This window comes from Nannospalax galili, unplaced genomic scaffold (assembly GCF_000622305.1).
Source record: "Nannospalax galili isolate Female #2095 unplaced genomic scaffold, S.galili_v1.0 scaffold19, whole genome shotgun sequence".
Lineage (NCBI taxonomy): Eukaryota > Metazoa > Chordata > Mammalia > Rodentia > Spalacidae > Nannospalax > Nannospalax galili.
In genome coordinates this window covers 1,468,205-1,483,256 of record NW_008342110.1, presented here as the reverse complement: position 1 = coordinate 1,483,256, position 15,052 = coordinate 1,468,205, and the positions used below count along the sequence as shown (strand labels likewise).

Genomic DNA, 15,052 nt, shown 5'->3' with positions numbered 1-15,052 from the left:
CATCACATCCTCTGGAGCAGTGAAAGATTCGATGGAGCTGGAGAGATGGCTCAGCGGTTAAGAGCACCAGCTGCTCTTGCAGAGGACCTGGGTTCAGTTCCCAGCACCCACATGGTAGCTAACAACCATCCATAACTCTAGTTCCAGGGGATCAAACACCCTCTTCTGACCTCTGCAAGTATAGCATGACATACATAAGGTGCACTTACATACATGCAGCAATGCACTCACACACATACAAAATAAAAATAATAAAATATTTTCCTGGTATAGCGGCATATGCCTTAGTCCAAGCACTTGGGAGCAGGTGAATCTTTGTGAGATCAAGGCCAGCCTAGTCTACATAGTGAGTTCCACTCCAGCTGGGGCTACAGGGAGACCATCTCAAAAAGAAAAAAAAAAAAAATTTGAGAATTGAGAGCTGGTGGAACATACCGCATCTCATCAAGTGGCTTTTTTTTTTTTGGTCTTTTTGAGACAGGGTCTCCCTGTAGCCCCAGCTGTCCTGGAACTCACTATGTAGACCAGACTGGCCTTGAACTCACAGAGATCCGCCTGCCTCTGCCTCCCGAGTGCTAGGATTAAAGGCGTGCGCCACCATACTCGGCTTAAACATTTATTTTTAAGCTCCGAAAACAGTCTATTGAATTTAGCATAGTATTCTAGGGTTCATAGACTGACTTTGAATAATTTTTCTTACAGTACTTCCATTGAGTGTTTATTATACACATTTTGCTCATTCTTCGACGTTGAGACATGTACACAGACTCCCCATGGACTCCCCTCAGACGAGTACCAAGCTTTGTTTTGTTTCATCTCTTCTTTCTATGCCCATTTTCTAGGTTTTGCCCTCACCTGCCTGCCTACCTTCCTTTTTAAAGCTTTTTTGACAGGTCCTACCAGGTAGTCCAGGCTGGCCTTAAACTCTCAGTCCTCCTGCTTCTACTTCCCAAGTAGATTATGGGATTATGGCCATGCACTACCACCCCTGATTTAGCTGACGTACTTAAAAGGCAACTTCCATACCAGCATTTCACTCCTCTGTAGTCTTTAAAGTCATGCATTAACGGAATAAACTTCTTTAAAGATTACACATCTTACCAGTGTGCTAGTACATACCTGTAATCCCAGCACTAAGGAAAGGGAGAGAGGAAGACCAGGAGTCTAGGGGAGCCTGGGCTACACAGAAAGGTCCTCTCTCTGGGTTGAAAAAAAAAAAGACACATCTTTAAAGGAATAAGGGCCTTTTCTAGCATGGCACTGTCACTTGGAGGTGGCACTTCACCTCCAGCTGTGGATCAGACTCTGACAAGACACTGAGACCACCTGTCTTCTTCCAGAGGACTTGGGGCTCTCAGACAGCTTCTTGAGGGTTTCCTCAGGTGCAGATCTCTGAGGGGGAGGAATAATTTAGCAGCTACACCTGAGGTGGAAAGGTGGCAAAGTCTTGGCCATTTTGCCCAACATGGGACAACTGTGTAAGGTCATTGTAGCGCCAAGTCTCCCATGGGACCCCCGGCTCTTGCCAGGCTCACATTGATGGCTGCTCACCATCTTCTTCTGTCTATACAGAGACCAGTTTACTTTCTGGGGAATCCAAGTGTGATGCCAACCCTGAATCAACTCCCACCTATTTGTCACACAAATGTGTTTAAAATTTGGTTTGCTTGAACCAGGTGTGGTGTAATATGCCTGTAAGCCCAGCACTCAGAAGGCAGAGGCAGGATGGCCACAGGTTTCAGGGCAGCCTGGTTTACACAGTGAGTTCCAGGCTGCCCTACAGTGGGAGACTGTGTATGAAAACAAACAAACAAACCAAAACCAAAAACCACAACAAAAACAAAACAAAACAAAAAAGTTTGGGGCCAGAAAGATGGCTCACTGGGTAAAGGCACCTGCCCCTAAGCCTGATGACCACAGTCTGATCCCAGGTCCCACATGGTAGGCAAGAACCAGTTCTCCCAGGTTGTCTCCTGACTTTAATGTACTTCACATACACAACAAACACACACACACACACACACACACACACACACACACACACACATACACACTCAATCAAATGTAAAAGAAGAATCGGTGTGCTTGGAATTAACGCAAACAAATTTCACATATTGAACTGAATTTAGTTGTTCTGTTTCTTTTTGCTTGCTTGCTCTTTATTCTCAAATTTCTATTGATTTCAAGGAGTATAAATTTAGGAAAAATATTCTCTGTTGCAGATCTTCTGTTCAATTAACAGGCACTGTTGGTTTAAGACAGAAGTAAGCTGTGTAGGGTCTGTGATGCCTGGCAGTTAGTATCTACATCAAAACATAAAATCAGCAAAAGAACCCCGTTACTAATGTCACTAACACACAGAAAAGGCGGCTGAAAATCTCTTCTACACTTGCTTAAATTCAAATTTTATTTCGATTGCTTTCCATCTCCAACTTTTTAAAAGTCTCACTGACAGCTGAGCATGGTGGCACATGCCTTTAATCCCAGCCCTCAGGAGGCAAAGGCAGGCGGATTTCTGAGTTTGAGGCCAGTTTGGTCTACACAGCAAGTTCCAGGCCAGCTGGGGCTGCAGGGAGACCCTGTCTCAAAGAGATAAAAAAAAATGTCTCACTGACAAGAGCTGAATTTAAGACACACAGAGTGATGCTTTATGCTACTCACACACTGTGAGAGGATCGTGTGAGGCTAGTCGATATCCCACTGCCCTGTAGTCACAGCTGCTGTTGCTCCTGTAACCTGCAAACACTCCCTCTTTCCTTTGCTGGTCACTTGCTTCAGAAAGTCAGTTGCCCCAGATGTTGGATTTATCTTTTGTCTCTGGGGTGGCACACAGCATATCTTTATAAATGGCTATCAGCTCTTGAAAATGTCTTCTTCCCAAACTGAAGGCTTGTGCTGCAGGAGCTAAGCTAATATATTGAAACAGTTGCTTTGAGCAGAGGGATCCACATAATTGTCTCCAAAGTGTTTGTGGGCCACAGATCTACTCTAACCTTCCTTTTTTTAAAAAAAAAATTTACTTATTATTTTTATGTGTATGAATGTACTGCCTGCATGTGAGTGCACCCGTGTCGTGCAATGCCGTGGAGGTCAGAAGAGGGCTTCAGATTCCCCTGGAACTGGAGTTAAAGACGGTTTGTAGCCACCATGTGGGTGCTGGGAATTGAACCGGGGTCCTCTGCAAGAGCAGTCAGTGCTCTTAACCGCTGAGCCATCTCTCCAGCCCCTCTAACCTTCCTTTTTGAAGGAGGAAATTGAAGGCCATTTGGGTAGTGGGGCTTGGGCAAGTTCACAGCCCAATTCTCTGGCCTTCCCCCAGATGTTGTCCAAGGTCAGAGAACATGGTGTACAAAGCTCAAATCCTGTGTCTTCCATGGATGGATTGTGCCCCTAAGGCACACACGCCCTGCCCATCTGCTCAGGTCACCATACAGCAGGATGCGCCTAGACTCCTGTCTTTTAATCCCCAACTGCAATTTCAGCCCTGCTGTAATTGATGTTAAGAGCACTGGTCTTTCAAGCAGAGGCACGTCCCTAAGCATGTTTATGTTTAGTGGTTAAGTGGCAGGGTGAAGAAGAGAAGTCACCCAGGAAAATGGAAGCATGGTGCTGGTAGACTTGGCCCAGGGCCCCAGCTTGGAACCATGTTCCCTAAACCATATACCTTCTGTGAATCAGCTTTTTTAGACCATTAAGAACCTTTGAATTCAACTAAGCAAATTGTCTTGTTTCAAAGCTGAGGCCAGTAGACCTTGTACTACAGGTTGAATCCACTCAAGAATTCCCAGTTGCCCTGCAGTGAGTGGAGAAGCAGCCCCTGTCCTCCTGGAGCTCATACCATCTCATGGCCATGACAGAAGATACTAAGTGATAGGTCACACAGATGCTGAGGACTTGGGTTCATGCCAGAGACCAATACCCAAAGTACAGACAGCCCTATTCACTGGAATGTGGGAAATCATCATTTACTTCCTTCAAACTGAAGGAATTTTAAGATTGAGAACACGGCACCTGAACAGTAAGGACTGCTTATGAATGCAATCCTTTGTACGTTTCTCTGTGTGTATGCCACAGGCATGCAGATACCTGTGGAGGCCAGAAGAGGGCATCAGATCTCCTGAAGTTACAGGCAGTTGTGGGCCACCAGATGTAGGTGCTGGGAACTGAACTCAGGTCCCCTGGAAGAGCAGCAAGTGCTGAGCCATCTCTCCAGCCCAGCAATTTGAACTCAGTTTGTGTATAACAAGAAATGCAACATGTACCTGTCCTTGTCTGAACAGAATTCTCATCACTGATGTTTTAACCCTGAGGGGTTCATGGGTATTTTGTACAAAGATCACATTTAGAGTTAAAGGACTGGAGATGTAGCTCATAGGTAGAGTGCATGTCTAGATGAGGAATGTTTTGGGTTCCATCTAACACCACCAAAACCACACACAAACCCAAAACAACAGCTTTAGAGCAAATAAGGTTTAAACCCACTTAAAGGAAATAAAGTACACACACACATACACACACATGTACATATGACTGAGTCTTGGGAGGTACCACTTCCTCACCCTACTTGCTGGAAATACACACACACACACACACACACACACACACATACAACGCACTCACACAGTGCGCACACTTGAAAATGTTTCCAGTCCACCTAAACACAATGCATAGTTCAGATCTGCTCTCTGCAGGGTCCTCTGGCTGAAAGTAGTTTTGTGATTGTAAACCGATGAGGTTTTTTGGTTTTGTTGTTTTGCTTGAAACTATAATGGCAAGGCATTGCTCAGAGAATGTTTACCTAGTATGCTTGTGTGAAGTAGCTGTTCCACCTAAATAAGGACATGTCCTCAGACAATATAAAACTCAGTCACAAGTCTCTAAAGGAACAGCTATTGTGTGAGATGAATCTGACCCGTGATTCAGAAAGTGTTGGGGAGGGAGGAGAATGAACTAACAGAGTTTTGATGAAGTTGTGGGGGAATAACCTGGACTTGGGCCCAGCATGCATGGTTATGTGCATCTCCTATTACTCAGGAGGCTGAGGGAGAGAATTTTAAGTTTGAGGCCAGCAGGGGCTACATAGTAAGTCCAGACTAGACTGGCAACTTGGTGAGATTCTGTCTCAAGATGACAATAAAAAGTGACCAGGAGTATAGCTCAGTAGTTATAACCTAAGCAAGGCCCTGGATTCAATTCCCAGTACTGAAAAATCAAAACCAAACCAAACCCTTGACCAGGGCCTTTTCTGAGGAAAGACTGGATCCAGATTCACTCCCTCATTTAAGTGCTGAGCGTTGGTATCACCCCCGCCCCCATGAACTCACAGGACCAACAAAGAAAGACACCTCTGGGCAGGGCTGTGGGTAGTATTTTCTTTTTAATCTCCATAGTGTATTTGTTAAGTTTATTTATAAGCAGATCACTTCACTATTTACAGTACATGAGCATAGAGATTCTACAGTTTTTGTGATGTAAACAATAGCTCCGAGGTGGGAGCTGGAGGAAAGAAGCCAGTTCTGAAGTATTTACAGACGTTAAAATAGAACTTTATACTCACAGAATAATAATACATAGAGCAATTTGGTTAAATTATCTATGAAACTATAGAATCTGACAATGTACAAATACAGGAAAACAGTTTCTCATTTAGAAGGTAAGACAGATAAATCACACCAGAAATAAAACAGGGACGATGACAACCACAATAATTAAAAGCAAAGAAGGGCTCTTCCTTGCCTCTCACAGATAAAGTATTTATATAAATAAGGACACAACCCAACAAAATGGAAAAAATATATAAAAATCCTCTACCAATTAAAAAAAATAGCAAAACTAAAAACTCGATTCCCAATCATTAGCAGTGTCCTTTAAAAAATTAAAATTTAGCTCTCTATTATAAATAACAAAGCAGATGTGTCCCTCTGTGTAGGTGAAATTCTTGCACTTTTCTCAAGAAATGCATCAATGTAACCACACACACACACACACACACACACACACACACACACACTCTCACAGCCTGACACTCACATACCCCAGGGCTGCAGTTACCTTGTTGAGCTTCCTAATACATAATGCCCCCTACAGTAGCGCCCCTGGGTATGACAAAACCTCTCAAGTTTAGCCATTCCCTGGCTTGACCCTGTCGCAGAGCCAGGGAAAGCCCTGGCTCCCTATTGCTCAGAATTCTCTAGGCTGTATGGTCATACCAAGAGAAAAAGGGATTTTGAGTCCAAGATTTGGAAATGCTGGAAGGGACCTGGGGACCACCTTGCCCAGTCAATTAAGGCTAGCTATAGACACTGTCTCTTGAAACCTAGGGCTCAGGGAGCTGGATAGTGTCTTGGCTTCAACCTCAGCAGCTGCCTCTAGCAGAAGCAGGTGTCCAGGCCAAGGCTTACAGGACACTGGAGGCAGGCGAGGGGGCAGGTGTGAATTTCTGGAGCAAACTGCACTGAGTGGGACTTGTGGATGGTCATCTCCTCCAGCAACCATCTGGAAATACAGTGACTCACTGTGCTGTCCCACATATCTCCAGACCATGTGCCCCTACAGAGTTCCAGCTTGTTTCAGGTGGAATCAGAACATCCCAAGAAACCAAGGTGGGGATAGTTTATGACTTTTTATTCCTAACACAAAAACATGTGACAAAACTTTAAAATATAAAACCAAAAAATAAAAACAAAACCTGTTTGGCTATTCAGTGGACCATATCAAAGGTCACGGCCAGGGCCCCTTTTCCCCCAATCCTCACACCCAATCTCTTCGTTTGTCCCAAAAGTACAATGTGGGCCACCTGGTAGAGGTTCACTGAACAAGATTGGCAGCTGGGCTGCCAGTATTGCAGTTACAGTAAACCTCTCCGGGGTACCTGAACACAGGGTTCGCCCTCGTCTCTCATACTGTATGAGCATCTGGGTGGCTGAGTACAGAATTTTCTGACCTCGTGCTGAACCCACAGACAGTTCAGTCACGTCACTGTTTCATGCTCAAGTTAGTGTGGTGGCTGGGCATGGTGGCTGGCCAAAGGGATTCATTTTGCCTTCCATCAGGGTGGCCGGTGGGCAGTCTTTGGCCACTAGATGGCGCCCGCATGTTGATAAGGCAAAGTGCTGACCAATCCCCTCCTCAAGGACACTACCCAAGGCCAGCAAAGAGAGAAAGGAGGCTTGTTAAGGGTTCCTCAGAGATTCCTTTGACAAAAACAAAAACAACATCACGGAGGGGTTTTAGCTGTATGAACACCTCTTAGGCACTCTATTGCACAGCATAGACACTGACCACCTGCAAAACTCTTAAGTGGCAAACCCCTAATTGGGGCATTAGGATTTCTGAACTCTTCCCAATGTGCAAGGCATTCTGATGAAATGACTTTGTGAAAATCTGTCCCCTCAAATCAAAGGCCCAGTCACTGCTGCTATACCATTAAAGATTCAAAAAACAAAAGCTGCCCTTAAACATATGCAGTGTGATCCGTGCCTCCTGTTGCCGCATGTGTTTTACAATCATTTGAAAGCAATGTGTGAAAAGTGCCCAAGTTAAGCTGTTTGGGAAAAACAAATGTATTGCTAATATTGTCTGCAAGCAAGAGAGAGACAGCCAAGTGGTCACAACATTCAGATTAAAAGCTGTTCGGTGGGGATGATGACAAGACTAATGAGAAACTGGACCTAGCCCAGAAGGGGGGCTAATTCCTTACCATCCCCCAAAGAAACTATGGCTTGAATTTGTCCTGGGGAGTTGGCCTTCTCAGTAAGGCAACTCAGCCAGGACTGTGTAGGTCTCATCCTATTGAGGAGGATGATCTTGCAGTCTCCTCTCCCCCTGAGCCAGCCAGAGAGCAGACTCTGGGCTCCCCCAGCTGCAGGATGAGCATCACTGACAGCCTCATTTGCTAGCTCAGGAAACAGGGGCCCAAGGTCACATAGCAAGTAAGAAACCATGGTTTCTCTCTCTCTCTCTCTCTCTCTCTCTCTCTCTCTTTCTCTGAGATGGCTTATAGTTAAATGATTTGTTCCACAAACCATTGCAATTGGCTAGGCTGTTTTTAATCTTTACAAAAGTGCATACCAAGATGTAAACCCATTGCACCGTTTCTAGGGCTTCTAGCCAAGAGGCCAGTAAAGAATTGGCCATCTGCAGGGTCTCCTGCCATGGCTACTACCTTGGAAGGCTCCTCTTTTTTCTCCCTCACATCAGCCCCCTGACCCAGTCTCTTTGATAGCACCTCACACAAAGGACACCCATATTTAATGGAGGAGAATGTGGAGCCAAGCTGAAGTGTCAATTTTTCTCAAAGTGCTTTTATTGGCTAGTGTGAAGTCCATCTCTCCCTAGTTACTTACTGGGAGTCCTGCAGGAGGTGCCGGGGTACCCCTTTCCCAATCTGTTCTAGACTAAGACCATCTGTATATGTATGGGTTTCTCAGCCTTTCCCTGCATTTACCCTGTACCCCTAAATTCTGCAAGCAGTCCTGGAGATGTGTGCAAATACCTCAGGGATTTGGGGATCAGCTTTAACATAGGCACCAGTGACTTTACCTCTTCCCCAGTGGGAAGGGGGAGAGGATCCTTCTTTGGCCAATGAAACCACTGTGTTCACTTTTATTTGCTGTTATACATCCAATCCCTTTCCTTGGTCACATGTGACACTGAGATATGGATTTCCCAAGCTGAGCAAAACCACTGAAGATGGAATGTTAGGAACAATACTTTTGACTTCAGTGAATCAATCAACACTCCCTCCAGGTTGACTCTGCTTCACAGAGGGGTGCCACACCCCTGCAGCAGCAGGCACAGCTCAGAGATGAACTGAATTCAAGGCCTGAATAGACCCTGGATGGAGCTGGCCAGGCAGGACTGGGCTGCCTGTACCTTCTCTCCATTTACCACCTGCATAGCAGCCTTGGCCTGGAAACACTAGCCTACAAGGCTCTAGGCCACAAAAGACATCTTTATTGCATGTCTACGTCACGACTTGAAGGCTGTCTTTGCGGCTGGCTTGGAGCACTCCCCCCAACTCCAGGAGCCCTGCTGTACCCTAGATGCTGCAAGAGCTCCAGGCACGTGCAGGCATGGGATGGCTGCCTTCTGACTCACTAGGACTTTTCTAGTGGGAGGTGCAATGTATTGGGGGTGGGTAGGGGCCTTAGCTGCACTCCAACCACTCATATTCTTTACCTATTTGATGCATTTTCCTTCAGTAACCAGAGTCCCCCCAGAGAGTGAGCTCTGATTCAGCCTTGTACCGACTGAGGAAGGAGATGGAAGAATTCCACTTAGTGACTGGATTGGACATTCCTGGGAAATACTAGCACGGCACAGAGATAACAGCAAGCCTGCCCTTCTCGGGTGGCTGTCAACACAGTCTACAGGAAGCTGTATGGCAATCACACGTAAACATCATTGAGACACACTAGCACAGAACTACAACGAGATGGTTGCCAAGAGCAGCTGCTCCCTCTGGGTTACTCCTTAATTTGGTGGGAAAGAGACCAAGATGGACTCATGGTCCTTGAGGGACCTGCCGGTCTCCTTGGTGAATGATACACAGCACCAAGTGAATCTTCCGGAGGGAGGTCATTTGCAGGGCTGGTCATCTGCAGAATTGGGAATCTTCTTTTGCATGGGAGGGCAATTGGAGATTACTGGACACTCTTGGCAGGCATCTTCCCCGTTCACGGCTCCCAGCAGTATACTTTTGGTATATGGTCCCCAATGCCAGGCTCAGGGCTCTGCTCTGCTTAAGAGCTGACATCTAAATGACTTCAAGTGCCCTGGATTAACTGGCTGGGCAGCTCCAGCTAACCCTAAAGGGGAAAAAAGAGACTCATTCTTTGCTGAGAACCTGGCCATCATCTGGCCTGGTACAACTGAGAAAGCAAACAGGAGGTGGCAAACAGGAGGCAGCCCAGGTTACCTGGGCAACTCCTACACTATGAGGCCCAGGAAGAAGGGACTCCACAAAGCCACAAAGGAAATTCTTGGTGGGGTCAGAACTCACACAGCTTTCCAAACTAAATCTAGTCTCTTTCCCATCAGGTGATTTCAGGGTAAACATTTACTTTCCCCTTTCATTACAGATCAGGTCTTACAGGATGCAGCTGGAGAACTGTAATTCTAGTCCATCCCATACCCAGTTTTTAATGTGCCTACCATATGCCAGGCAGTGAACAGCTATAAAGGAATTCAGAACATTGGTCTGTGCTGTGGAAGTCCCTCTGTCTGGTCTCTCCTTGCAAGCTCTGCCTTCTCTTGTTATGTTTCTGTTTGCTGTCTCCCCCACCCCAAGACGGTTGTGTGTCACAGCACTATTAGGAGTCTTATGTCAAGTAATGGCTTCCTTCAGGGGCATTTTCTCTGGTGAATTAGGACATGACAGGGATGGGCCAGCACAAAATCCAGTCAACATACCTATATGAACAACGGGAGTCTTTCAAACATTAGATCAGGATGTCAAATAGATTAAACACTAATTAGTAATGACTGCTCAGAGCATGCTAACTGCATAACCAGGTTTTAAAAAATTAGTGTTATGATCAATTATGTCCGCATTGGCACTATCTTTCTCTCTCAGTCTACTTCGCAGAAAAGGAAACTGGGGTCCAGAGAGGTCAATTAATTTGACACACAGGTACTCAATTTGCCTATTTCTGCTGAAGCCTGTGCCCTCCAGGCTTATCTATGGATGGGGCACATCCCTAATACCCAGCACAAGATCATGCATGGCTCACTTTCTCTACTGAGGTATTTGATAATCATAAAAAAAATTCAATCACCAATTCTCAAAGGGGTAGGGCATCAGTAGGAGATTAATTTAGCTTGGTTAGTTTAATAAGTCACTTTCAAACTTTCTTAAAGTGGCAGAGAATTTTTTAAAAAAGAAAATGTCCCAAGATCAAGGAGGAGCTACTCAGTGTGAAGCACAAGAGTTCACAATCTGCCTGGCTGGCTCTCCCTCATGAAGGGCCCTGAGGCACCTCAGAATGTCATACCAGACATGGCTTAGACAGTGATAAAAAACAGTTTGAAGTAGAGCCCACAGTGAAGGCTCCAGGAGGTGGAGGGAAACTTGGGAGTGCCTTTTTTACCCCTAACCCTCACAATCTCCTAGGCCCTGTCCCACCCCACCTACAAAGTTACAGAGGAGGAACAGGATATAGGATGGCTTGGCAGTTGCCCCGCCCCCATGACTGCTCCTAGATGGAGTCTGTACTGTAGGTGTCACAAAGCTTTGTGCCTTGCCCCACAGGCAAGGCAAGCCACAGGGTGACGAAGGATCAAAGCTGAGGGCACACCTGAGCATATGCTAGAGCTTGAATTTGCCTTAATGCTGGTGAGTCAACTGCTGACCTACCCCTAAATGAGCCGTTGGGCTTCTAGGCTTCTAGTCTGTTGCCCAGCTTAGCCGAACTCACCTCTCCAGCCCCTGAACTTTCTGCCAGCTCCTATAGCAGTCTTGGTCCAGGAGGCCCAGCCTTGTGGGAACCACTGTTCTGCCTGCCCCTGGCCATGGGACCTCAGGCCAGGTCTTCCCCTTCCTCATAGGCACTCGAGGCTCTGAGCACTTACTAACAGACAGGTACTCCCAAGTGTCAGCTGGGCATGGGAAGGGGGCTCACATTATAACTGGAGTCAAACTCACTCAAATAACAGGCAGAGCAGGGCTTGGCAGGAGATGCCTGGCCGCCTCTCTCCACTCTTCATAGTTGGCACTGCAGGCCACTCCTTCCTGGGGACCAGCGTAGTGGCCACCCAGCACCTCCAGGATGATGTGGCCAGGGGAGCAGTGCAGCTCAGTAGCAAACACCTCATGACAGTGCATAGTTAAAAATCAAGGAAGCGATACAATAATCCCAGGCACAGTACATCTGAGCCATAAATACATTATTTTAAGGATATACTTTTTTTCTTCAATTAAAAATGAGTTTATAATCCTGATTCTATTCACGAGTAACAATTTCATCATCACACACTACAGACGAGATGTTATGGTGAACATAGCTGCAAGTCTACGAGAGGAATTCAGTGGGCAGGAGGGGCAGAGGGAGACTGACCCAGCACTTCGAGGTGCACCCAGGACAGCCCCCTGGGAACGAGGACACTAACGTGGCAGTGGAGCATCAACACCATGGGAACTCACAGACAGAAGCAGCTTTGTTCAATGTAAACATTGATTTGTTTTTAAAAGGAAACGATAGCAGGTTCAAGTCTTTCATGTGTGTTCTTGATCGCTCGCTCTCCTCATATACTTATTTCTTTGAAAACGTAAACATATTGGAAGGGCCTTGTCTGAGGTATTGAGGTATTCCTCGAAGGTTAAGGCTGATATCAACGCAGGCTCTGCTGGGCCTCTTTCAGTAAGCTGTCAAAATCCATGGCTTCATACTTGCTTTTCCCAGACAAGGGAAGGGCCTCTTCTGAAGTGGGATCTGGAGGCCAGTGAGAGGGAAGGTAGTAAGCAACTCAGAGAGCCCAGATAACCAGCAAATCTACCACTGAGTGGGCCCCATGGAGTAGGGGTGACTAGGGCGCCACAGAGCGGGACTGAGCACTGTCATACTGTTGCAACGTCTCTGGGCTTCAGGGGCCCTGACTGTGGAGCAAGGGACCCTTGAAGAGAGTACCCCAGAGCTACTTTCCAATCAATATCCTAGAATTCTTCCCAAGACTTTCCCACCTACTAGTAAACATGTTGCCAGAAGGTTAATGAGCCTATCTTGTACAGATAGGAAACTGACTCACAATGGATATGCTGCAAGGTAGAATGCTGCCTGGCCTGGACTCACCTGTATTAAGTACGCAGGCTATCTTGGGCTCTCTTCTACAAATGATTCTTTCCTATGTCGTACTTTGTCTTTTACCTACTTCCCCCTAAATGGCAAGGGCACGATGACAGTGCGGTCACACAGTAGCCCATTAATGGCAAAGCTGCTGCCTGGTTGAGGGTTATCATGGAATGAATGCAAAGAGGGCAGCTATGGTCCTGCTGGCTGGCTGGACACAGGCTAGGCTTTCTTGTAGGTGGTTACTGTGGGCCTTTAGTGACACAGGCGAGGACAAGATGGACCAGAGGCCAGAAGGAAAGCAAGACAGCAACCTCAGGCAAAGGAGTTGCAAGTTACAATGGACGAGAACACTGGGGCTTGTTATGGAGCTGTGTCCAGAAGGCTTTTAGTCTGAGTGTCATCAAAGGAAGTCATGGTCCCTCATGTTCTGGGTCTCACTAGAACTCAGCTGGGCTGTGTATGCTTACCATAGTCAGTGTATCTGGGCCAGCGGAAGGGCCGGAGTGCTCTGTAGCTCAGGTGGAAGGATGGCTCATTGCGCTTCCTCAGGGTGGCGCCATTCCTCAAGGACAGGGCAGCGTGCTCTGAACACCGGAAGGTGATGAAGCCGTGTTTCTCACCTCTGGAGGGAGAGGATAAGGGTATTTCTAGGCTAGCTGAGTGGATGCTGTCAGACCACTCATTGCTGGATGAGGAGCAGAAAGCTACAAAGGTTTGGGACTCAAGTCTTATGCCCCCTTCCCCCAATGAAATGATGATATTGACTGGGCCGACCTCTGCAACACGAGGACAGCTGACCCAAGGGATGTCTGCCAGATGTTGAACACCATGCACTGTGTCACATTCAGATGATCTCATGAGGAGGTGCTGCCATCCCCCCTAGAGGAAACAGGTGCTATGGAGTTCAGGGTTCTGCCCGAGGGCATGTGGCTTAGTGGGGACTTAGTCGGGGCCTCCCTAACATAAAGTAGTATTCCAACACTCCCCATCATCCCTGTTTGCTATGGCTCCTCCCCTTACTATCCTTTGTACTCTTCAAAGACAGCCTCAGCCTTTATTTTCCTGGTGGCCAACTTGGCCAACTTCAGCCCCTAATACTGCTGATACTTCAGACCCAACTTATCATACACAGATGACATCTGTTAGGCTGCCTGCTCAGTATCCACCCCCGTCTAAGTATCAGGGGGAAAGTCACACGACAGTGGTCTTCCTTCAAATAGTGATTAGTTCAAGGATGAACCTACTACCCAAAGCTAAACCCCAAAGGAGCTATCTCAGATCTCTGCCTGAACTGTAAGGTGACTCCTGTTTCCCCAGGGTCTCTAAGCTGCTAACAGGTAAGTTTAGTGCTAGAGGCAGACACTCTACAACCAAGAGATAACCTAGGAAGCATGCAGCTCTGCCCTGACATTTCAGCTCTACCAACGAGCAAAGAATCGGACTGATAAATCTCCCTGAGCCCCAAAACAAAGTTGCAGGCCTCTACTGATTAGGCCAAGGACGAGAGTCCCATAAACATCCACAGGAATCAATGTGCTGATGCCTGTCTCAACTAGGGAGAAGTTGAAACCCTTCTGCCTCCATGAAGGTTTGAAAACAGTGGTATGTCCAAGGCTCCCCTTTAAAAAGTTTATGCACTTTTATAGTCTTAACAAACTGACTCTTCTCTTTGGAGATTAATGTTTGTTTTGTTTTTCTGTTATTGTGTTTGCATGATATCCTGAAGACTGCATAAACTTTGCAAAATTCTGTGTAATGACTCAAATTATGGTTAAAAATATACAATACCAAATTTACCATTTTAGCTGTACAGCTGAGTAGTGTTAAACAGATACACACTGTTGTACAATGAGTCTCTTTAAAAGCTTTGGTTTGCTTTGTTTTTCTGAGATAGGCCTTACTATGTAGAGCCCAGGCTAATCTTGAACTTGCTATGTATCCAAGTCCTCCAATTCTCGGTCCTCATACCTTCCAAGTGCTGGGATTACAGGTGTGTGCCACCATACTTGGTATGATCTATGGTAGTCTGTCTTCTAAAAAGCAAACTTTATATCCATTAAACAACATCTCCATTAACTCTCTGGGCCTCCTGCAACAATCATTCTACAGTCTGTCTCTATATGACTACTTAAGGTACATGATGTAAATGTAAACAGCATTTTTCCAGAATTTCATTGTGATACTGTTTTCAATTCTTTTGAATATATATTTTTAATATTTTATTTATTATTTTTATTTATTTAGTATGTATAAGTGTATTGCCT

The 15,052-nt window shown here is 46.1% G+C and overlaps 1 protein-coding gene across 4 annotated transcripts in view; it reads right to left on the bottom strand.

Annotated features, from left to right (window-relative positions):
- Positions 1-5,364: 5,364 nt before the first annotated feature.
- The window catches only part of Ppargc1b (PPARG coactivator 1 beta), a 114,659-nt gene continuing 104,971 nt past the window's right edge, over positions 5,365-15,052 (bottom strand). For 2 of the 4 annotated variants that reach the window (XM_008837909.3, XM_029565831.1), the window contains 2 exons: positions 13,256-13,410; positions 5,365-12,431 (listed from right to left, as the gene is read on the bottom strand). In XM_008837909.3, coding sequence (XP_008836131.1) covers positions 12,331-12,431; positions 13,256-13,410 — 256 coding nt within the window. In that variant the 3' untranslated portion in view covers positions 5,365-12,330. Of the gene's footprint in view, positions 12,432-13,255; positions 13,668-15,052 lie in introns of those variants that run through there. The other 2 variants (XR_607428.2, XM_008837910.2) reach the window with 2 other exon arrangements.